General features: G+C 42.3%; 1 protein-coding gene across 3 annotated transcripts in view; it reads left to right on the top strand.

Annotated features, from left to right (window-relative positions):
- The window catches only part of PAK1 (p21 (RAC1) activated kinase 1), a 71,893-nt gene that overhangs the window by 20,089 nt on the left and 28,101 nt on the right, over positions 1-23,703 (top strand). For 2 of the 3 annotated variants that reach the window (XM_018085607.3, XM_008924922.3), the window contains exon 2: positions 22,459-22,669. In XM_018085607.3, coding sequence (XP_017941096.1) covers positions 22,480-22,669 — 190 coding nt within the window. In that variant the 5' untranslated portion in view covers positions 22,459-22,479. Of the gene's footprint in view, positions 1-6,744; positions 6,801-22,458; positions 22,670-23,703 lie in introns of those variants that run through there. The other variant, XM_018085606.3, reaches the window with a different exon arrangement.

Raw genomic sequence — 23,703 nt, 5'->3', positions numbered from 1 at the left:
GGGCAGTATCATGGTTTAATCATGTCAAGCTGCCTGGAGCTCAGGGTATGTATCATAGAATCATAGAGTGGTTTGTGCTGGAAAGACCTTAAAGATCATCTCGTTCCAACCCCCCTGCTGTGGGCAGGGACACCTTCCACTAGAGCAGATTGCTCAAAGCCCCATCCTACCTTGCCTTTAATAGTGCCAGGGATGGGGCATCCAAAGTCTCTTTGAGCAACCTGTTCCAGAGTGTCACCACATTCACAGTAAAAAATTTCTTCCTGGTACCAAATCTAAACCTGCCCTCTTTCAGTTTGAAGCAATTCCCTCTTGTCCTATCACTACATGCCCTTGTAAACAGTTCCTCTCCAGACAGCTCTTAGGCACCATTCAGGTCCTGAAAGGCCACAGTGTATGTGAGTGGCTCATGTTTATGCCAAGGTCTGAGCTGCTGTGGGCTTCTCTAACTAGTACAAGAGCAAGCAAAGTAGCCTTAAGAGCTACTCAATGGCTTGAGTGCCATTTCTTTCTCCACCTTTGTGTGCGTGAGTGGATTTCTGCAAAAATATTTCCTCTGATATCGCTAATGGAGTTCTCTTGGGATCTGTGAGCAGAAACTGTTGGCCTGTGGGACACATTCTGCTCAAGTCATACCTGTTGCTTTTGCATTGTCACAGCTCTGGCCAGCAGTGTTCTTGCCCAAGGCTTGGAGGTCACCTGCGGAAGTGTGACCTGCTCTTCAGAAACTGCTCCAAGCCCATGAGGCTGATGAGGTCAGTGGCGTATGTGACTTGAAAACTTGAATTATTTTTATAGACTCTGCAGGGCTCTGAGAAAATTAATCTTAATTTCTGTCACTACATAGAGCATGACTTTGGAGCACTTCATCTCCAAAGGTTCTTACATAGAATAGAAAGGTTCTTACAGACTTGAGCTGTCTTTAAAACCTGTCTTCCCGTGTGAGGATCATGCCAAAAAGTAAGGGGAAAGGGGAAATTTCTACTTACAGGAAATCCCATGCAAAGTGGAATAGAGCAGAAATAATACCCTTCTCCAAGGATTCAAGAAGGGAGAGAACTTCAGAGAGCTAGAGACAAAATGGGTTTTTGACGACTCCAGGTGACTGTAGTCTGGGACTTGCAGAGCCTGTGGATGTTCAACCTAGTTATCGAGCTGGTGCTTGGAATCCTGTACCTGCTAAATAAATCTCAGGCCATTTTTCACACTCTTGACTTGATTTTTTTGCTATGGTCAATCATCTTCAGACCAAAACGCTCTTAGGCTTGAAGCTCAATGTTGAGATACAGCCTTTTCATGTTAAAAAAATTAATAATCCAAATGACAGGCTTCTGAAGGTTGAGCTCAGTTCTTAATTGGTTAAGAGGTCTGTAATCTCTTTAATTAAATCTCTTATCTTCTCACTTTCTAGATTAAGACTTTACTCATTTGTTACCTCTGCAGTCTTGAAGAGGCACAGTTCACATGTGCAGAGTCTAATAAACAATATTTTACTATCTGCTCTATGATAGAAACAAGATGTATAAGCAACTTAGTTTTTTGATAGCTTAGCTTTACTCTGAAACCTGAATTCTCATGTAGCTCTGTGAGCAAATAGTCCTCTTTAAGGGACATTGCAATTCTATGGGAATTGGGACAAAAATATCTTTAAAAAAAATGGTGAAGAGGAAATCATAGACACTGACTCCTCACTCTGGATTTTCTGATAGTCAACGCCTTGGGGGTTCAACAGGTGATCTGAGTGTGTATTGATGCACTCAGAATCCTCTCAGTGTATTCTCTGGGATGCTGTGAGATGACTGCAAGGCTTGGAAATGGAGAGAGGAACATGGGGCAAGAGCTGGGTGGGCAGAGAGTTGGTGACGGGAACATAGAAACATGGTAATCTTGGGCAGCCTTTTCAGAAGGGGTCAGAATTTGAACTCTTTTAAATACTGTGGGGTAGGAGGCAGGGAAACCTTTTTTCATAGATGATTTAGCTCTATGTGGGCTGAAAGATTGAAAGCATCAGGTAGCGCAGTGACCAGATACTCAACAAATGTCTTGAAGGCCAGCTTTCTGAATGGACTCCCGAAGAGAAGGCAGAGGACCAAACATTCTCTGCTCCAGATTTGTAGGTTTTGGGAAGTGTAGATAATGTAAGAATACTGCTTTTCATCTTTCTCACTGACTGCCTTAAACTCAGTCTATCCAAATATTTTTTTCCAGGCTGCATGAAAAATTTGTAATGCTTTCTGTTATCAAAAGCAGAACTTGTAGGAATCCTGTCCCTTACTAAAGATATGAACGCTGTTAGGGAACGTGGACATATTAATAAAACCAAAATAATACTCTACCAGTCTGCCCTGTGAAATTAAACATGTCAAGCAAATTGCTGAAACATTAGACCGAAACTTGGCAATTATGTTTGTGTGGCAATTTGATTCTGTTCTCCTAAAATACCTCTGGATAACATCCAACTGTAGCTCTGCTCTGATCCCAAGACTGCCCTGCGGATGCCCTGAACACAGATATATAAGCAGCAAGCTCTGATCTGTGTAGTTGCTTCAAAAAATCTTGTTTGTTCTCAGAGGGCTTTCCATTTGGGAAAGGGCAACTGATACCATTCCAATTTTAACTCTGGAAGAGGAACGGAAAATAAAAAAGCTTTAGAGAAGCAAGTTTTTGTCCAGACTGTGGAGCCAACTGGGTGTCTTATTCTGGCTTGTTAGGCTGCCTTCTTGTCTGGGGCTCTTTCTGAGTGGTTGACAACTGCATTAACTCTATGAAAATAAAAGCACTTTTGGGTGTGGCCTATGAACAGCGGTCTCCCATGACCATCCTCAGCCACAGTTGTCTCAATGAGTGCCTTACTGACCCGTATAAATGCACCATCTCTTCTCTTTGTCCTTTCACAATCATTGTTTGAAAAGCTTTCCTCTGCTTTTGCCTTAAAAATTACTTTTGAGGTGAAAGGTCCCTTTTATTTCATTGACTATAAAGTGTATGTGATAATTACAGGATAGTTGCTGTGTTAGCTGAGATACTGCAGTATTTCTGTAGGACAAAACCCTGCTCCAAGCAGGAGCAGTTCAACTTCTCTCACTCAAACCCCAAATGCCACGGACAAGGAATTTCCTAAGTTTTCTGCTCAGCAGTGACAGTAGTATCTCTGTGGATGCTATTTATTGCACTGTAAATAATAGTTTAATGGACTTGCATGTCATAAAATGCTATTTTGTGCTAGTGTGTGGTTTTCAATAGTATGTCAGAGAATTACTTATGCCTTTAATTTGCATCATTCAAGAAAGCAATATTTTACAAATGTGATTATGATATCGAGGGTTTGTGAAGTGAAGGGCAGACAAGCTTTTGCTTGCTCTAAAGATTTCCTGTCTAGTGAATGTAAGTCATAAACATGACAACTATGGGATTTTTTTTGCTGTTTTTTTTCTCTCCTCCCCCCCCCCCCCCCCCCTTGAGTCAGGCTTCTTTCCTTCTCCTGCATTTAGATCCTCTTAAAAATGATTAGTTTCAGGGCAAAAGGCAAGCATACCAACTAATCTGTGGAAGACTTGTCATTTGATAACTAAGTGCTGCTTTTAAAGTGAAACCTGTCTTGTCTTTTCAGCAAGGTCTGCTTAGTGGTACTCTTGTTCCAAAATGAGTCATGTTTCAATCCTTGAAAACCCCACTGTCCTTGACTATCTTTTAATTTTTTTTTTATTTTAAATTTGTTTGGGTTATTTTCTTTTGGTTGTTGTCAGGGAGCTGCTGGGATAGCTGAAGAAGCTCTACTTCTTACCTATTGTATCCCAGTTGCTGCACTAATTATTTACAGGGTTACTATCTGACTTGCACGGTAGATGTTGATTCTGTTGTGTGAAAGCCCCTGGTGCCTCCAGGGATCCAAATAAAGGATCTTTTTAAGAGTTAGATGCCACAGACCCTATGCTGTTTGTGATAGCGGTGACTTCAGTTTGGGCAGGATCCACACCCCCCATTCAGAGCAATAATACTGTATGAAGCCTTTGGCTCATGGAATACATGAACTGGTTGTTGCTTGGCTCCCCACAGGATAAAAGTCAGATTGGGTTGAACAGAGCTCGTAGACATGTTTCCCCCAGGATTAATGCTCAGCTCTAGCATATACTTATTTGGTCAATAATTACCTGTTAAGAGTGTGGAAAAGGGATGAGAAAGATCATCAACCAGTAGTACACTGGTTTCCTGAGCATTCATGCCATTAGATTTGGACTCAAAGATGCTATGTGGGCAGCAATTGGCCTCTTGGACCTTGGTGCTTCCTGACTGTAAACCCGTCTACCTTGTCCCAGGTCCCACTGGAGATGACAGTAGTTATTTTAGGGCAGTTCCAGAGGAATCTGTGGGAAAAGATGAGGATTTAGGTAGTGCTGGAAAGAGGTTCTAGAAAAGCATCTGTCTTATACCTATCTAATCATGAGTAACAACGGGGAACCAAAGGTGGGGGATTATCACACAAGTTAAGTGATGTCCTGGATGTAACTGCTGCATGACTTCTTTGCTTTTAAAAGTCAGGATTGTTTGGCTCTGAGCAGCTTTAGGAGAGGTGTTTTTAGCTGCTGTGCTTTTGGAATCAGCATGCTAAACCCCCTTGGAATTGCAAGAATATGTGCATATGCAGACAGGTATTGCTTAGATTCAATTGTTATAAAATACACCCTTGGAAACCTCATCTGTGATGGTGTTGGCATGTCCCTCACATTTTGTGAATTTTCAGAAGCTGTCAGGTATTACTGTGTGGGAAGTGTTATAGGGCATTATGGGATAAATCCTGAAATCCTAATTTGGGCCAAACTCCCACTGTTTTCAGTGGGTGGCTTGCTGGCATTAAGACCAAGTACCCCTTAGCTATTGAAGGTGACCTTTATGTCTTTTTAAAGTCAAGTAGACTGAGACTTGGTGTCTATGTCTTGTATTAGAGATCAAACTGCAGGATTGCAGCCCTTAAAATTTATGCATGCGTTTAAGTTTGTGAACAAGAAGTTGGTTAACTAAAAACATATCCCGTAACTGTTCTTTAGATTCTTCAGATGCTGGTGAAATGCCAGAGGTCTGGAAACAGAAATTAGCTGGTGATTTAGAGCAGTGGATGAAGAAGACTCTCAATCTGTAGGAGAAACACTGATGTTCTGAAAACTCTGCTTTTCATAAATGGAGAAAATATTACCTCTTTTATTTAAAAACGAAAACTTTAAGTTCTTTCAAAATATCAGCACAAATTTATTGAAACACTGTTTGCTCAGATAACTGGGGTTTTTTTTGGTAGGAAAATGTTTCTATGAAATGCCTGCAACTTTTGTCAGTATATTGCTTTCCAGTAAAATTGAATTTAATGTATTTTACAAGTTAATAGTTTGAAATTAGGTACCTGAAGTTCCTGACTGTCACCAAGTAGTTGAGATCATGCACTGTTCTGGCCTCTTCTGTCTATGCAAGAAGGAGGGAAGATGTTGTATTTGTTTTGGGAGCACTTAAGAAACCAAACAATATTCCAACACTGAAAAAAGAAAAATGGGCCAAACCCCTTCAGAAAATGTTGCTGTGCAAACCTTGTCTGTCAGGAAGCTTTCTCAGCTGAAATAAGAGCCCCTTTCCTTCACCTCAGTGGAGCATCACCATTAAAGTTTGACAGCCCATCTTGGTGTCAGCCTTGAATGTTGTGCCAGGGTAGCCTAAGAACTTGCTCAGCTGGAACTGAAGCGCTGAAGCCTACATGGCATTTTCTTCCTTCTGAGCATTTCTCGGATCATAGTGCAGCCGGGGGGGGAGGAGGGAGATGCACCACCACATGCACTTCCCCTTAGATGGTCTCTGCCTTTCATATTTCAAGCTCAGGAGAACTCTCTGTCCCATCATCTGGACTCTAAGGGGAAGGAAGGGTTTTTGCATTCCTCCATACCCCCTTTACCTTCTGCCATTGGGTTTGCCATCAGGATTGCATACACAGTTCTCTTTTTTTCTTTCTTTTTTTTTTTTTAACTGAAAATGTGTTTCTTGTGCTAAATGAAGAAGCAGAAGCACCTGGAAGGGGTTTTCTTCATGCTCTATGCTCTATAACTACCTGAATTGCCTTTCCTTTAAAGAGGTTATTGACTGATTGAAGGAGGGCAGAGCAAACAAGAACTACTTGCACTTTCCCCCTCCAAGATCATAAATGAGGTCTGTGTGAGATCTGGGACAAGAGCTTGCATCTCCCAAGTACCAGGACTGTACTCCACACATTAAAATTAATAAAGAGGGTGTTGTAGTACTGATCCCAACTCTTCTGCGGATTTTCTGCTCAAGGTTGTTGCCACCTCTTTTAATTTGTCTTCATCACTAAACTGGGGCCTTGGATGCCGAGGAGTAAAAACACTTGCTTCAGACAAGTATTTTGAATGATTTTATGTATCTCTTTCCTTTAAAGCCTCCCTTTCACTTTGTGTGCTTGTAATTGCAGAATTGGTGAGGTTGGTAGGAACCTCTGTGGGTAGTCTAGTCCAACCCCCCACTTAAAGTGGTGGCAGCTGGAACACTTTGCTCAGGGTCATGTCTAGTGGGGTTTTGAGCATCCCCAAGGATGGAAACTCCATTATTTTTCTGGGCAACTTGTTCTGTGGTTTTGTGTCCATCTCTGCCCCACCTGCACTGAAAAACAGTGTGTCTTTGTTGTGGGGTTTGTTGATCTTACATTTAAATGGATTTTCCTGTATTTCAGTTTGTGCCCATTGACTCTTGTCCTGTTGCTGGATACTGCCAAGAGGAGCCTTGTTCCATCTTCTTTACACCTCCATCAGGTATTTATGCTCATTGATAAGATCCCTCTGAACTTTTTCTTCTGCAGGCTGAAGAGCTCTTTCAGCCTCTCCTCATATGCTTGATACTCCAGTCCCTTAATCATCCTGGTGGACCTTTGCTGGACTCTCACCAGTATGACCGTGTGTCTGTTGTACAGGGGAGGCAAGCACTTGTCCCAGCACTCCAGATGTGTCTCACCACCCCTGAGCAGAGGGGAAGGATCCCCTCCCTTGACCTGCTGGCATTTGTTTTTCCTAATGCAGCCCAGATACTGTGCTAGTTGACCTTGTTTGCTACAAAGGTGCTTTGGAGGCTCATGGTCAACTTGGTGTCCACCAGAAATCTCATGTCTTTCTCTGCTTTTTTGCTTAGTTTCTTCCAGTTGGTTCCCAGTCCATGCTCCCAAGCATTTTCCTTTGTTGAAATTCACTAGGTTGTGTTGGCCCATTTCTTCACTGTGTCCATATCCCTCTGAGTGGCAGGAGACCCATCTGGTCTGTCAGCCACTGCTCCCAATACTGTATCATCTTCAAGCTTCCTGAAAGTGCCCTCTGTGCTGTCACCCGTAATCTTGCCTTTATGAAGAATCCAGGGCCCTGGGTGAAGTGTTTAATGAATCAAATCTTTCCACAGTTCTTGAAAGTACATTGCTGTTCACTTGGGAAAGTCAGACAGAGATGAGGTAGCTTCACTAGCTCTAAAGGAACATTAAATACTCTGCCTTGTAGTGAAGGACGTCATTATTATTATTTAGGACTTTAATTCCTTCAATCTCTGATACTTCCTGCAGTACCAGCTCATGCCCTTTGCTAACACCATAGCAACCTGCTATAAATGTCCCTATATAATGTGGCTTGTTGACCAAAAGCTGGACAAGGAATGCTTTCTAGGGTAGGAAATCCATGGGGTTGGTAAGAAAAGTGCAATAGAATGAGAGAAAAATCCTATTTTTAATTAATAGTATGACAAAGTGGTTTGTTTTTTTTTTTTCCTCTCCAAAACTGTACCCCAGAGGCAATAGGGGCATCAACTGAAATTCTCTCAGTGCTTTATCTATATCCCCCTCCCCCAAAACCTACATCCTAGGCACAGTCTAAACCTCTGGGCTAACAGATGGTGTTGAGAGGGGGAGGGAGGGGAAACAATTTGCATCTAAATAGCTGAAATAAAAAAGGGTCATGTCCCACAGACCAGCCCCACTCACCTGCTGTTTAAATCCCCCTGAGAAACAGGAAAACGCGCTTAATTTTTTAATGTCTGCGTCAGCTGTACTTACTCTCTCAAGCTTTCTGCCCTAAAAAAAGCTGCAATCCTGTGCATCTTGCTGTATGGATTCTGTTCTGGCCCCAAAACTATGAACTCCTTAGGGATTTGGTTCTTTGAATGCAGTTGACAGCTCTGTCACTATTGTTCGGCCCCCCATCAGAGTGACTGCTACTGTTGGCTATTGTAATTAGCGCAAGCACTAATGATACAGAGAAGGTTCAAACCAAATATTACCTCTTCGGTCAGCTTCCTACTCATATGGCTGCCTGAGTCTGTCTTCAGAGGTGCTCTTGCCATGTGGTCCTGTGGCCTCATGCTGCAATATTCTGCGCTGGGTTTGTGTGTGTAAGTGGGATGGAGTTTGGACAGCCCTAGTGACTACCAAGCTGTAGCCCAGCAGTGATCCTGATCTTGCAGGACTGTGGCATGGCTTGGTGTTGGATGGCCGTGCTTAATCCTGTGGGCATGCAAAGCCAAGTTGTTGTGGCTTTCTGACTCTGTCCTGTGAAAATTTGGCAGGTTCAACTGAGACCTTGCTGCTTTGGCAGTGATTTTGTTCTGGAGTGTAAAGGTCACTCACCCACCACTTCTACACATTCTGGGTCTACCCCTCTGTCCAAGCAGCAAGAAGTGAGCTTTTGTCTCCTCAGGCAAAGTTTCTTAAGGCTATGGAAAGCCTGTAATAAGGAAAATCTTCTCAGTTCTTCATAATCATGTGCATGTTCACCACATTCAGCCATCCTGCCTTGTCTCCCAACAATATTTGAAGGATGCAGGCAGTAGTAGCGGCAAGAGAGCTTCACAGCTGAAGTTTAGTCTTAGTATGAAATATTAGGATGAGCAAAACCTGTTTCTACCCACCAGTTCCTTCGACTTCTGCACTCAAATGCTACAAATAAATAATGTGAAGATAGTCTAAGCGGTTCAGGAACTTTATTACTTTTGTCTGTTGACATCTTCTCCACCTCCCAATAAACCAGAGGCATTGTTAGTTTCAGTTTGGCAGAGTGGAAGGCTCAGCAGGATAAGGAGTGGTGAAGATGATGTCTGGGGACCCACCACTGTGTTCTGTGTGTTGACCTGGTAGAATAAAATGTCTGCAGAGGAGGATTTCTATTTCTGGAATTGCAAGACCTTGAATCTCTTCTTTCTTCAGCACAAACCTGAGGGGAAATTGTGAGGTTAGACTTTTCTGAACTATCCAGCCTTCCCTCTCACAAGTGTCTTAGAAGAGGAAATGGACTCAAGAAGTGTCTTTCTTTTCTTTTCTTGTTTAATTCCCAAGTGTATTTCAGTATAGTGAATGGTAGTGGTTGAATAACCTGTGTGCATGAGGTCAACTTGGATTTGGGCAACAACCTTCTTTATATGCCTCTAGGGAATTGGTTTATTTATTTTTTAATTTAATATAGATTGCAGTTAATAGAAACAAGATTTGGTGTGTGGATACTTACAGAAGTAATTGGGCTATGTGCAATACCAAATTAAACGAGTTCAGAGCTGTCTGTTGTACTTTATAACTTTCTACAACTTTTTTTTCTTCTTAGGACTTTTTATCACTTGAGGATAATTATGTTTATAAATGATCATATGATACAGACTATTTGGGAATAAACAAAATGAGTAACTTGGGTGGTGCAAATTATCTACACACGTGTGCACACACATGTATGTTTGTATATACATGTTTATACATCCACACTGTTCTGTACTACAGACCTCTGCCCTGCTCCTTCTCCCAGGTTCCCCAGTTCAGTCATACAGGCAGGTAACTGGCTCTGGCAGCTGGGCTGCTTCTGTTTCCTATGAATAAAATTCTTGTTATGCAGCAGGGTCCCATAGACCGTGTAAGAGCAAAACCAGAAATGAGACTATGTTTGAAATATTTCTTTTCTCTGTTTTTAAAAACAAAACTATGTAAACTGTGCATATTACTTTTTAACAAAGGAGCCAAAAGGGAAAAATAGGAGGAAATAAGAAGTGCTTTCTAATGTGATGTTTGCAGGTAGTTGGGTCAGGAGTGGGAATATTGGATTTCATAGAATCCTAGAATGGTTTGTGTTGGAAGGGACCCTAAAGATCATCTAGTTTCAGCCGCCTGTTGTGGAGACTGCCTTCCACTATATCAGGTTGCTCAAAGCCCCATCTACCCTGGCCTTGAACACTTTCAAGGATGGGATATCCACAGCTTCTTGGGCAGCCTGTTTCAGTGCCTCACCACCCTCATAGGAAAGGATTTCTTCCTAATATCTAATCTAAACTTGCTCTCCTTCAGCTTAAGGTCATTCCCCCTTGTCCTGTCACTCTATGCCCTTGTCAAAAGTCCCTCTCCAGCTCTCTTGTAGCCCCTTTAGGTACTGGAAGTAGCTCTAAGGCCACGCCGGAGTCTTTTCTTCTCCAGGCTGAACAAACACAACTGTCTCAGCTTGTCCATAGCAGAGGTGCTCCAGCCCTCTCAGCATCTTTGTGATCTCCTCTGGACTCACTCCAGCAGGTCCAAGTCCTTCTTATGCTGAGGAGCCCAGAGCTGGATGCAGCACTCTAGGTTGGGTCTTGCCAAAGTGGAGCAGAGAGGGAGAATCACCTTCTTCCACCTGCTGGTCACACTGGTGGGTGATCATGTATGCTGCTTTTATTTTATCAGAGTTTTTTTTATTTGTTTCTTTTACTAAGTGGCTTACTTTAAGTGGATGACTGACATTGGAACATTTATTTCTGTATCTTCCCAAGCTCTCTAACTGGGAGAGGAACTTGCTGTACAGAAAGGACCATTCTGGTAGTTTACACTGTTTTTTCAATCACTTTCTGTGTGTGGAACTAAAATATTAAAAAAAGATGTGCTGGATTGGAACCACACCTAAAGCAATCCTTAGCATAATAGAATTATTTGACTGATTTTTAATTAAAATAGAATTCTAACTAGATTGTTTTGAGCATACATACAGCTCTGGTTTGTTGTTGTTGATATTTACCTTCTAAATTAGAGATACCAATATTCTAATCCACCCTCTCCCTTGGGATACTTTCATTAAAAGAGGATGTGAAATGCTCTGTAAGTGATTTACAGACATGCAGGATGGAAAATGGTCTTTAAAGACATTAGCCAAAACTTAGGTCTTATCTTTACCTACAATGTTTTGACAGAGAGAATGATGAATTGTTATTTTTCTGTATTTATTTATTTCTCTGTCCTGACAGGTCTTTTAAGTGCTTAGAAATGTAGACTGAGAAAAATGCCAATAATCTCAGTCTTTGAGGAAGGAGCAGTTAACGAATCTCCAGGGAAATACCTAGACTACAGGTGTTCCATGGGGAAGAAAAGGTTAGGAGCCAGTGGAGCAGAGGTTGGAGACAATACATCATCTCAGATCTGAGATGGAAGCTGTCTGCTGATAACATAAGATACTAAAATGACAGAATTGTGGGCTTAATTGCTCAGGGCTATTTTTTGAGAGCCCATTTCAAAGAGTCATGATTTGGGATTTGAGCACTTCCATTTAAGATATCTTAGTTCAGCTTTGTCAGAAATAAAGTATTTTTTTTTTTGCAGTTTTTTAATTGTCTTTAAGAATTGAAACCCTCAAGGGAAGATTCACCTGTGGGTATGTAAATTCAAACCATGTTGAAAGTTTAAAGAATATATATTAGGCTCAAATCCAGCTTCTATTTTTAAAGCTAAGAGGGAGCTTACAAAGTAGCAGGCCACAAGTTTAGATGTCTGTTTTATAATATTTTAATAGAACAACAGAGTGATAAAACTTTGAGGCTTTTGTCAAAGTAGAATATTTAAGCTCCTCAGATAAAACTAGATAAATATTGAAAAGTGTTCACAGAAGAGTTATTTCCAGCCTGAAGAGACTTTTCTTAAAAATAAAAGCAGCCAAACATGCATATCTTGGGAGGCTGTGAATCAACACCTGTAAATATCAGCAGTACAAGAATAACCAGGAATGTAGGAAAAGGTTGGATAGGGCCCTGAGCAACCTGATCTAGTGGGTGGAATTGCTGCCCATGGCAGGGGAGTTGGAATTAGAGGATTTTTAAGGTCTATTCCAACCCAAGCCTTTTCTATGATTCTGTGAAAACTCAGGTCAAAGGAAACAATTGGAAAGAAAAGTGAAAGAAGCCATACTTGCAAAGAAGACAGTTCACTTAAGCCACTAGGTCATGCTTTGTTCCTTTCCCACAACAAGTGTATGTCACTGCACTGCATCCCTCTGCAAGGAGTGTAAGAACAGGAAAGGGGGAGATAGGGCATTGTGCCACAGTGTGTGTACAAATGTTAGTGTCAGTAAAAAGGAATGCAGCACTTCCATGAGGCAGGTGTAAATACCACAAAGTGGAGGGCACAGAATTGTTTTGAGAAGTGCAGCCCCCAAGCATTCCTCCTGGGTACGCTTAGGGACCACCCCTGAGATTTCAGAAAACTGACTGTCCTGTTGGTATCTTGAGTTTTTTAGCAAACAGATCTGTTACTGTAAAGGTGAGAGGTGAAATTATAGTGTGCTAGCTACAGAATGTAAAGTATCTCATTTTACACTCTCTTACCTTGGATTTACAATAGGTGAGAGAGGTAATGTGGTCAGATAACCAGAGGTGGGTGCTGAAATGAGAATTGGTTTGAGTGCCTGAACACTGAGGAAACTTTGGGGTTATGGGTAGGTAGCAGAAACCTCTACGAGAGTTTGCTGATAGTGAACATCGTTGAATCTTAATTACTGGAATTAGAGAAGGATGATCAGAAAACTGCATCTGGATTTGCTGCATGCTCTCCTAGGGAGGCTAAGCCATACACTGATGATCTTAGTGGGAAGTAACCATGAAACTTGAGCAAGCTGACTTCAGCAATGGGAGGGAGTACTATACTGAACAAAATGCTTTGACTCCTATGGCTTCCTAGAACATCCGTCTTTGGTTGTCATCTTCATTTTGAAAATCTGGTGAGTTTTGGCTAACACTTAGCAGACGTACAACGTTGTCTATAGAGGTTCTTGGCTTCTCAGTAGTGACCATAAAATGATTTTTAGCATTTTAAGTACACAGAGGATATACAACCCACCTGACAAAGCAGTCTTGAGATGAATAAAACATGAAGACTGGCAATCCATCCATCAGTGAAATCTGAATTCTGCTGAATGTGCAGTTCATATCATTTCTAATTGTATGATGTAGATGCTTGTCCACTGGGAATTGGATTGAAAGAAGCAAGTCACTTGCTGCTGATGTTGACAGGACTGTGTATGGGAGCTTGATCAGTCTGCTGGGTTGGGTTTTGTGTCTGCAGTCGATGTGGCTGCTTCCTGAGAAAGAATGAGTTTTAACTGGGTCTCAGTGAAGATCCATGTGTCCTGCTTACAGTTGCTTGGGTTGTTGTAGCAAGAACACAGGGTAAGAAGATCCATGCGCCAGAAAGACTTGCACGAAGATGTTGAGGAAACCCTTGCCTACTATATCTGGTCTTTTAATTAACTCCCGTTCCTAATTACATGGTGCCTTAAAATGGGCCTGCCACTGTAATAAGTGATGGTGTAATATTTCCTTTTGTTCAGTGGTGTAAAAATAGTTCACTTGGCTCATGGGCTTTATTTAACTGAGCACTAATGCAGACTTGGTTGTAATATATTGCAGAAACAGCAGTTCCTTTGTGCCAGTCCTATGGAGCTTTCTTTTCTCTACTGACATACAGTAAGTATGACTGGAATCTGAGTAAATGATGTGATAAAAGGCTTGATGGAACTTCCTAAAAACAAACTGCTACTCATTAAATTAAGTGATCGTGATTCTTAATGGACCAGTGAATGCTCTGCAGTCCATTTGGTACAAGTAAGAAAGTCTAGGGACGTGAGGCCTTTCTACAGTGTACTCACTATGGGTACTCCTGTATGTTCTGGAATTATAAAGTAGGTAGAATAGGGCATTTTGCTAGGTAGCATATAATTATAAACACAGAGCTGATGTTCTACCAGCAAAGGAAACTCTACTGTGAAAGTTCAATTAGGGGGGAACCCTAGGCTCTTTCATTTTGCCTTGTAACTGAACTACTCTTAAGAACACTACATGTATCACACTTGAAAGAGTAATCATTGCAAACCGGAAGCAGATTTATGTGCAGTTCTCAAATTGCTTGTCTTTATTGATGGTAAATTAGCTTTTGCAGTTCTGGGTGTTTGACAGTGCTTTCCTTCTCTCTTAATTCAGTTTGTCTACTAGTGCAGAGGGAGGGCTCTTCATTCTTCCTCTATCCCCAACATAGAAGAAGAACCAAAACTTTAGTGAAGCAATGTGAAACTGAACCAATCTTTACGATTTCCTTTAATTGAAAACTACTGCCAGTATGAAAATCCTGGCTAGCAATTAAGGGAATGTGACAGCTTTGCCAGTCATTACATAAATACTATGGAACACTGGGTTTCCTACTGTCATTAGCTGCAGTGAACACAATGAAGCTATACACAGGAGCGAGTGCTACTCTGATGATAAATGTTTGCATTTCCAATTAGCGCTGAACTGTTGTGGCATTTTCCCTTCAGTCTAATTGAGGCTCTTGGATGGCTTCATCCACTAATGATAATTGGGTTGTCTTCTTACTCTTTACTTTCCCAGCTACAAAAGAGTTGAATGAGTTAAGAACATTGGTTTCCTCTTTGCAGTCTTGGTGTTTCTTCACCTCAGAAAAGAATCACTTTTTAGAGGTTAATACAAACTTTCAGCTATTTACGTACTGTGGCTTTTTGTTAACCACTGCGTTGCAGTGTCCTCTGTGCCTATGGGATGTTGTTGACTCAATCTGACAATGTTCTAGTTTTCTGACATATTTCTTACCCTCACCTCCATTGCTAAATGGCAAATCTCTGCATTTAACAAGCTGCAGTTTTTGTAAATATGTACATGTATTTAAAAGGTGAATACTGTGAATTATTCCACATTAGGTGATAGCAGGGCTTAGTTCTGTGCCCTCTGCTCTACATTCTCTGGATTGGAAACTTTTGAATGGAAGAATGATTAATGATTTGGCTGCTTTCAGTTGCTGTTGCTGCTAATGTGTAGTCAGGACTCAGAGCCAAGTAACTTAGGTGCAAAGTAGTGGGAGTGTGTTTAACTGTGTGGATTAATATATTTTCTTTATGCTGCATCTGGTAATTTCCTCTGGAACACAGATTTCCTCCAGGAAACCTCTTTATATGGGCTTTGGGTATGCTTTAACATAAGAGGCCTTTATTTTTCCCTCCCTGCTTAGCAAGCTCTGACTCTAGCAACTACTTTGACTGGTGTGGTTGAAGCCCTGCCTTCTTGTGAGCTAAAGCAGAACTGGAGCCAAGGCTGCTCTGTACTGTGCTGGAAAAAGGGAGCCTGTCCTGACATTTGCAACAGCACACTTGCTTGTTCAGTCATGTAGCTGGGGGAAGGGAGACAGCACTTCTGGAGATGAGGAAATAAGGAGAATGATTTGTGGGCTGAGAGCTTTTAAAAATGATACTCTTGGTTCTTTCTCTCTCAGCTTGGATTTTTTTTCCCCTTAAATATGGATGCAATTTATTTCTCTTGGGCTGTTTAAAAGCACTGCTAGAGACGGGTAAATGCTCGGTGAAAATGAGGAGGCTGCTACCCAGGGATGGGATTGGCTGGGGCTGCTCTCTGCAGCTTTCAGAGCTTGAGTAGTGGAGCACAATTAAGGTGAGTTCACTGTGTATTCCAGGTACTTGGGCACAGCTGGCACTGATTGTGAAATGGTTATTGTCTGACACTGCCCATTATTTGTGAAACAACCGAAGCTACGTTTTAACATGGCAGTTTAAGCTGGCATTGCCTCTCTGTGGTTTTGGATCCAAGCCTAATGTGATGGAAAGGGCTTGACCTGCCTCTGCGCTTCTGAAACCCTCTGCACTGTGGGTTACTGTCGCAGTGGACATGCATGGGCCCACACTGTAGAAACGGATGAACGCTGGGCCTTGATTATTTAAAACAAAACCGAAAGAAGCTTCCTTAGCTTGAATGAAAGGAGAACTCTGTTGCTAGGAATCGAGTGGTTATAATTAGTCTGTTCTTCTTTAGAAGCGTATCTGTGCAGTAGGATGGGTTAGCATGTATATCTGCCCAGGGAGAGATTTTGCAGCTCTGCTGCCTGCTGCAGTGGTGTCCATGTCCTCCTGCAAAATAAGGGTTAGGGAGCCCCACCTGGCAGTTCTTACATTTAACCCAAACTGTTGGGGTTAAATGAAAGGCTGTTTTTTTAAAAGGATCCTCCAGTCTTTTGGATTTTAAAATTCCAACCCATGGAATCCTCCAGCCTTCCTGTTGAGTTGTAACTGGTCAGTCATCCTTTATTTCTAGCACTATGGAAATAATGCTGGCAGTGGAGCAAGACTGCAACTAGTAGTTGGCCATCTGCCATGAGAGTATGTCTCCCTTCCCCCTCCCCACACCCATCCATAGGGTTATAGCAGTGGATACATTATTTTCTAAATGTATACTGATGTTTAGTGATTATTTCATTTAATTTGGCCATTTCTTCTGCATCTTTAGGTGTTGGTAACACCTGCAGTGGTCTAACAGGAGAGTTTTAAACAGACATCAGCAAACACTGCTGTTTTGTAATTATTTATTAGAACTTTATGAAAACCTGTTGTTTTGGGTTTTTGTCTTGTTTTAATTCACATGTAAATGCTGGGTCTGGGGTGATACTTTGCTAGTCCTTGGGGTTTTTTTGTTTAATTGGCACACTGGCACAGTGCTCAGATGTGCAGTCCCTGGCTGGGGGAACAGCTACATGCTACAGTTTCTGAGGGTTTTTTTAATCACCTCTAAATTTGGTGATTGGTCTGTCCTCCCTCGGGGTGTGTATAATGCTGCTGCCTTTTTTGTGACAGCATGTGTTCCAGGTCCCATCTGCTGTCGGGTGGAGGAAGAGGACAACTCTTGCCTCTTTTTCAGGTGGAACATGTGGGGTGCCTTTCCTTCAGTGTGAGACTGGTATTTGAGACTTAGTCCCACGTAAAGTAATAAAAACCAAATGAGTGGCTTTTCATCCTGTGTCGAAACCCAGCTGGTAAACTCTGGTGTTACTTCTCTGCTGGGATTTGACACACAGGGAGGAATCTGCTGCTTGCAATGTATTTGAACAGAGCAGGGGACGGTTTGTGCTCTTTCTCACCAGGGCAGTGCAAAGGGTAAGAAGGAAATTTTAACTGTGTATGTGCACCAGCAATCTCTAGCCATGAGGTGGAAGGATGCAGGGATACTGGTGCAGAGATAAAGTGCTTGTTCTGATCAGGATCTACTCAATTAAAGGTTAAGACTTTCTGCCTTTTTTGTGGGAAAGACACCTTTTCCTCTCCCTGCCAACAACAGAATAATAGCATCTTGGAAAAGTGTGAGATTTCCTTCTGTTAGTAGGCAGAGAGGAAAGAGCAGTTGCTGAACATCTTCCTCTCCCCTCTCTTGTTTAATGTAGTTTATTCATCTGTAAGTTGTAGTAAGTAACTTACAAGTACTGCCTTGCCAGACTGCATGAATTATAGATGGCTCTTTTATGAGTTTCCATGTTGACTCCTGCAATTAGTATGCATTGGACGTAGTTATCTTTATGGCATCTACTGTAGCGTAGGTTTCAGCTTCTCTGACTTTTTAATTGCTTTCTGTTTTAGCCATCAGTCATCTGTCTGTCTTGCTAAGGAATGCAAAGACAGCTTGATAGAAACTTATAGTTCAGTGTGGAGCAGCAGGTTTGAAATGATGTAGTTAACTGGAAGGAAAAATTACATACACAGAGGATCTCTGTTCTCTCTTTTTTATTTTGTTTGTGTGTGTGTGTGTTACACAGAGTAGTGCCAGAATGTTTTTCATAGGTTGGGGTCCCACTCTGCTAGGTGAACATCTCAGGAAGCTGTGCCTATGTTAGGGGACTGTGCCTGTGTTACAGTTTACACCTGTAGTTTAGGCATTAATTTCATGATTCACGAGATGTGTAGATGTGGTTCTTGAGAATATAGTTTTGTGGTTAACACAGTGGTTCTGGGTTAACACTTGGACGTGATGATTTTAGAGGTCTTTTCCAACCTTAATGATTCTGTGATCATCCTAAGACAGATCTTTGCATGTGTGTGTACTCTGAACTGTTGGATGCCCCTGCTAGCACTTGTGGGTGCTGTCTTCTGTTCCATACCTCTGCTTGCTCTGCCTTGAAATGCCGAGTGATTTCCTAAGTCTCTTGTCCCCTTGTGATGGTTGTCTGTTGCTCTTTCCTCTCTGCAGAAGTGTTTTGTAGGTGTGAAAAGAGAGTTCGTCAGGTTTGCTGTTGGACTCTGTTGAGTCTGGGGCAATCAGATTTAGCTAGTGGGCTTCAAAAGTTCATGGGGAGGGACAGGGAGCGTTTGAAGGCCACCATAACTTGACTTACAGCAGTCACAGATTGCAGTATGTAATAAAACCTTCCCTAAGTACTATGTGCTGAAACAGCTTGAACTTTCAGTATTCCCAAACGTCTACAGAAACAATAGTCCTACATCATGGCTTTGCCTTGCTAGTGCTGTCTGCAGGGTTTGGTTTGAGTGCTGGTATTTTAATATGTATAGTAGTTGAGAATAATTGCGTCTGCAACTAAAATGTATTCCCTTGTCTGACTCTGGCTGAAAAGTTCATGTGCTCTTTCCTTGCTTCCACTGTTCACTTAATCATACTGTGGAAACGTAAGATGGATTTCTCAAAGCAGAGTTGTGCTGGTGTGAAGAAGGAAATAACTCAGTCCAGTGATGCTTTGCATTCCTGTTGGGATGGACCGTGCCGAGCAGAGTGACTCATTTCAGTGGCGTAGCACTGATATTATGCCCGCTGGTGAAGCAGTTGCCTGGTGCTCTGAATTTGAGCAGCATCTACATGGGGGGAGGCTGTTTGAAACCTACTTACATGTGAATTGGCAGGAGATTATTTTTGGAAGAAGAGAATTTGCACAGCCAGCTAGGCTACAATGAAGGAGACTGCCACCTCTGTCACCACTTGGCATGGCTCCGGGCTCCAGGCTCTCAGCTCTGAGATGTGGGTATAATTCTGTCAGGACAGGGTTTCAGCCGCATACTTTGAAGTCAATAGAAGTTTAATGATGTTGCATTTGGGGATGGACTATGTCTCTCTCACAGTGGGAGGACTCATGTAAGCAGGTTTTTGGATTTCCCTTTAAATATATAGTGGCGCAAAGCTTTTGAGAGCCCTCTAGGATAGTGCTACTATTACAGAGGAAAACTTCTGTGGCACCAGTCTCTTAATTTTGTGGGTCAAAGGATTCTTCTCACCCCTCCATCTCCAAACAGATTAAATAGCTCATGTAACTCCAAACATAAGACTTTGATGAAGAGAAAGGTCTGGGAGTTTGAGCAATGGGGGGAAAATGAGACCATGTTCTATAGGCTTTGTCTGTGCAAAAGTTGTAGTTATCAAATAGGTGTGAAACAATATTGTTTGTTAAACTCTGTAACTTTTCAGCAGCTACTTGCTCATTCAGGGAATAATGTAAGATAAACAAGTTTGTACTGTCAGTGTTTCTAGCCCTGCGGTAACACCATAATTCACATATGTGCTATCCTTTCTGACTGGGGGATTTGAAAAAAACGCTCTTATATTGAAGAAACTGAGAGCAGATGTCCCTTTGCACTCAGTTCTGAGAGGGAGGATGCTTGCCATCCAGAGGTTTTTCTTAGTGTCCCTTTTTGATTTTTTTGCTTATGTTCTTTTTCCTTTGCCCAGCACTAGGCCAACCTCTGCCTGTAATCTGGTTTCTTTTTTGTATTTTTTTTATTCCTCACTTCTTTTTCTCCAGCCTGGAGCTACATACTGCTCTATTTCAGTCTCACGTTGCATCCATTCCCCAACACAAACCTTGCAAAGTAAACAAAGCAAACTTTACTCTGTCCCCTGCTTAGTTTTGTGCCTTTGACAGCATCAAGCATCAATTCTCACCTACTCACCTCTCTGTTCAGTGGGAGAGGGACCCAGAAATGAGTCAGTCTCCATCCCAGTTGTGCCTGCTGCTCCAGGAAGTCTGACTGGTGGGAGAATCTTTGGATGCACCTTTATTCAAACCCCCGTGGGGGTAAACAAGAGTGTTAGAGCAGCAAATGTGGTGCTGCTCCTGGGGAGGGCTGTTTGGCAGGCACAGAGCTGCTAACATTCATTTTCCTTCTGCTTCCCTGCTTGCAGCATATTCCTAGCACCTTCCCAGCAATTCGCTTTCTCATAGTAAAATAGGATCAATGCAAAGAATGCATCTTTTTTGTGGCACTGCTGGTTACGTCGTTTCAAATGGTTTAGTTGTGCCAGTTCAGTTACAAGCACTGACACTGTGATGTGCAAAGCCCGTCAGCAAGGCCCAGTATCTTCATGTTACACAAGATACGTGAGCAGCAGTGGCTGCCAAATTTGTCAGTTGGGTGTTAGTTTAGACTTTTTTCCACTGCTTAGGCAGGGAGAGTATTCATTTGCACCAACCACTTAATGGCTGGCACTCCAGCTGTCACTTAGTTCTGCTCCATTTTATACTGGAGAATGGCATGAGGCTGAAGCACGAGCAGTGGGGGACACGCAGGGCTCGTGCTAGAACACACCCAGACAAATGCACAGCTGATTTCCCACCACCGCTCCCAAATGCTGAAACTGTCCCACCATTAAAATCAATACACCAAAAGCTACTCTGTCATCTAAAAATTCCACTGCACAGTTATATTGAAAGGAAAGAAGGCTGGGGCCAAAGCTTTTAAAAAGTTCCCTGTGCGTGAAGGCTTGCTCAAAGCCTTACGGGCTGTACAACACTGCTGGCCCTCCTGTTGAGGAGTGTGAAGAAACTAGGAATCAACTAAGTGGAGGAGAAGGTGGAGCTGCAGACCAGCCATGGCTTGGCAGGCAACAGTTATGGAAACTCTGCTTTCAGCAAAGTCTGACACATTGCTGCTGAGTGACTTCCGTGGGGTAGTGTTTGCCTTCCTTAACTCCCCACAGTGGTGAGAGCAGCATGTCTTGCCAGTTACACTGAGCATCAGTAGCTTGACTGGAGAAGATTTTGGCTGGGTGCCGTGTGGTCATAGGACTGTGTTATGGTTGTGGGATCTGTTTGGTGTGTGACAGTGTGTTTCCTCCAAGCCCATCCTATGGAAAAGCAGCTCCCTGGAAGTCAGCAGTGACCTTGGCTTTGTAACTGGACTTCTCACCTGTGGAGAGCAAGCTGCTTCTGACTTTCTGCCACCCCATAATTCTCCCTGAGTGAAACATCTTCCCTTACTGCTTGTGAAATTAGTAAAGCCGTTGAACTGCTTTTTCCACGCATACAGAAACTGTTCCGGCTTTGTTCTGCAATTAACTCCCAGCTTACTATATGAGAATATAGTGCAGATGAATTGCAGTTTCCAGAAGGATCTTGCTGCAGCCAGGCTGTGTCCGGAGTAATGCTGATCTCATTTGGGTGGAACAAGCTAGTTGTTGCAGAATAATCTATTGCTGTTCCCAAGCTTCCGTCTTTAAATCTGCACAGCAGGGATTATTTACTTACGGATTTAAGTGTGTGTTGGGGATCTACTTTTGTTTGACTCTCCCAACAGAACAAAATGCTGTCAACTTTCTGGCAATTTGAGTTGCCCCTGAAGTGTGCTGTTATTGCAGGAAGGCCAGGGCTGGCTTGGGACCACTGAGGGCCACAGCACTACATCTGAGGTGATGTGGGTACAGCTCATGGCTTCCCGACCGTCTCTACCTCTGAACCTGTTCAGCAGCTTTGTGGCAAAGGAGCCTGAGCAGCTGCATCAAAACTCTGAGTGTAAACTTCAGTCCCTCTGTATCGTGCTGTGCTGGAGACTGATGCAAACCTTCTGACATAGTTTTTAGGGAAACTGCCATGCATCTAAGAGGTCTTATGAACTCATCAACTTGTTGACTCCTCTCAGGTATCCCTGCCCTTTGCTACCTTGTATTTACTGTTCTGCCTTCCCACCCTGCACTTCTGCTCCATGGTTTGCTTGAGGATTGGCTGTATCCTGAAACAGGCTTTTCTCAGTGATCTAAAATTCAAATGCTTGAACGTAGTCTTGTTAACAGAAAAAAACATTTGGAGCTTGAGTAGAATTTGTTGTGCTGGCACTGAGTTTGTGTTGATATCACCATTCCTGGAAGTGTTGAAAAAGCATGTGGATGTGGCACTTGGGGATATGCTTTAGTGGGGAACACGGCAGTGCTGGTTTAATGATTGGACTCGATGATCTTAGAGGTCTTTTCCAACCTTACAAAGTCTATGATTCTATATGAGGTTACAGGTTAGGCTGCAAATACCTGCTTGTGATTTGACAGTGTGTGATTCTAGTTTACAGCAAATAAATAAATAAGGCTTCTAATTTATTTTCTTTTTCCAATCCCCAGTAACGGCCTCCTCAACTGAAGATGTCTAACAATGGAGTTGAAACAGAAGACAAACCGCCTGCTCCTCCAATGAGAAATACCAGCACTATGATTGGATCGGGAAGCAAAGACCCCGGGACTTTAAACCATGGCTCAAAACCTTTGCCTCCCAACCCAGAAGAAAAGAAAAGGAAGGATCGATTTTACCGGTCTATTTTACCAGGAGATAAAAGTACAGTACTTCATCTCTTCTAATAAAGCTTCTGTCTGAATGTTGCTCGGCTTGAATGTAGTCGAGCACTTGATGCTTGGTGATGGTTTAGGTTTTAGCAAATGTGGTGTATTTGTTTCCTGCACATCTGTCTTGGTTGTTTTGCAGTATATGAGGTGCTGGCTGTAGATTTGTTTTTTTCTAATAATTAATCCTGTCACATTTAATCCATCTCACTTTATTTTCATAAAATCGCAGAATCCTAGAAATGGAATGGGTTGAAAGGGACCCTAAATATCATCTAGTTTCAACCCCCCTGCCATGGACAGGGACACCTTCTGCTAGACCAGGTTGATCCAAGCCCCATCCAAGTGGCCTTGAACGCTTTCAGGGATGGGGCAGTCACAGCTTCTCTGGGAAACCTATGCCAGTGCCTCACCACCCTCAGTAAAGAAATTCTTTCTAATATCTAATCTAGGCATGCCCTCTTTCACTTTGAAGCAATTCTCCCTTGTCCTGTCAGTCCATGCCCTTGTCAAAATCCCTCTCCAGGTCTCTTGGAGGCCACTGTTTCCTGTAGGGGTTTTCCCATAAATTATTAGAACAGTGTCCCTGAAAACTGGGACTAACTCTGGGACTAGCTCTGCTACTTCTCAGCCTGACTTGTATGTAATGGTCTTGAAAATGATAAATTTTTGTGCCAATTACAAAGCTGACATTGGCATTTCCTTTGGAGAGGAGCGAAGGGAGGTCTTTTGCTTGTTTTATTGTTTTAAACAGCAAATAATTTGAGTTATGCAAGAGTAACACACAATCTCCTGCTAAACCTGTCGTATTTTACTTCATGGCCATTTACCCTGTTCTAATGTTTGGGTCAGGCATTGTCTACTTGCTTTTAAGAATAATCTGTTACTAAAAATTCTTGCACATTTCTTGTGAACTGAAGGAATTTTTTCCCTGTTAAACCGACTGTAACAGATGGAAAAAGAGATAGGAGCTGTGAACTGTACATGAAATTATAATTTTTAAGATCAGGATATTTTAAAAACCCTCTC

This window comes from Manacus vitellinus, unplaced genomic scaffold (genome assembly GCF_001715985.3).
Source record: "Manacus vitellinus isolate BGI_N305 unplaced genomic scaffold, ASM171598v3 scaffold_83_pilon, whole genome shotgun sequence".
NCBI classification, from domain to species: Eukaryota; Metazoa; Chordata; class Aves; order Passeriformes; family Pipridae; genus Manacus; species Manacus vitellinus.
Note: the sequence above shows the minus strand (reverse complement) of the source record. Positions and strands in the feature narration are given on the sequence as shown.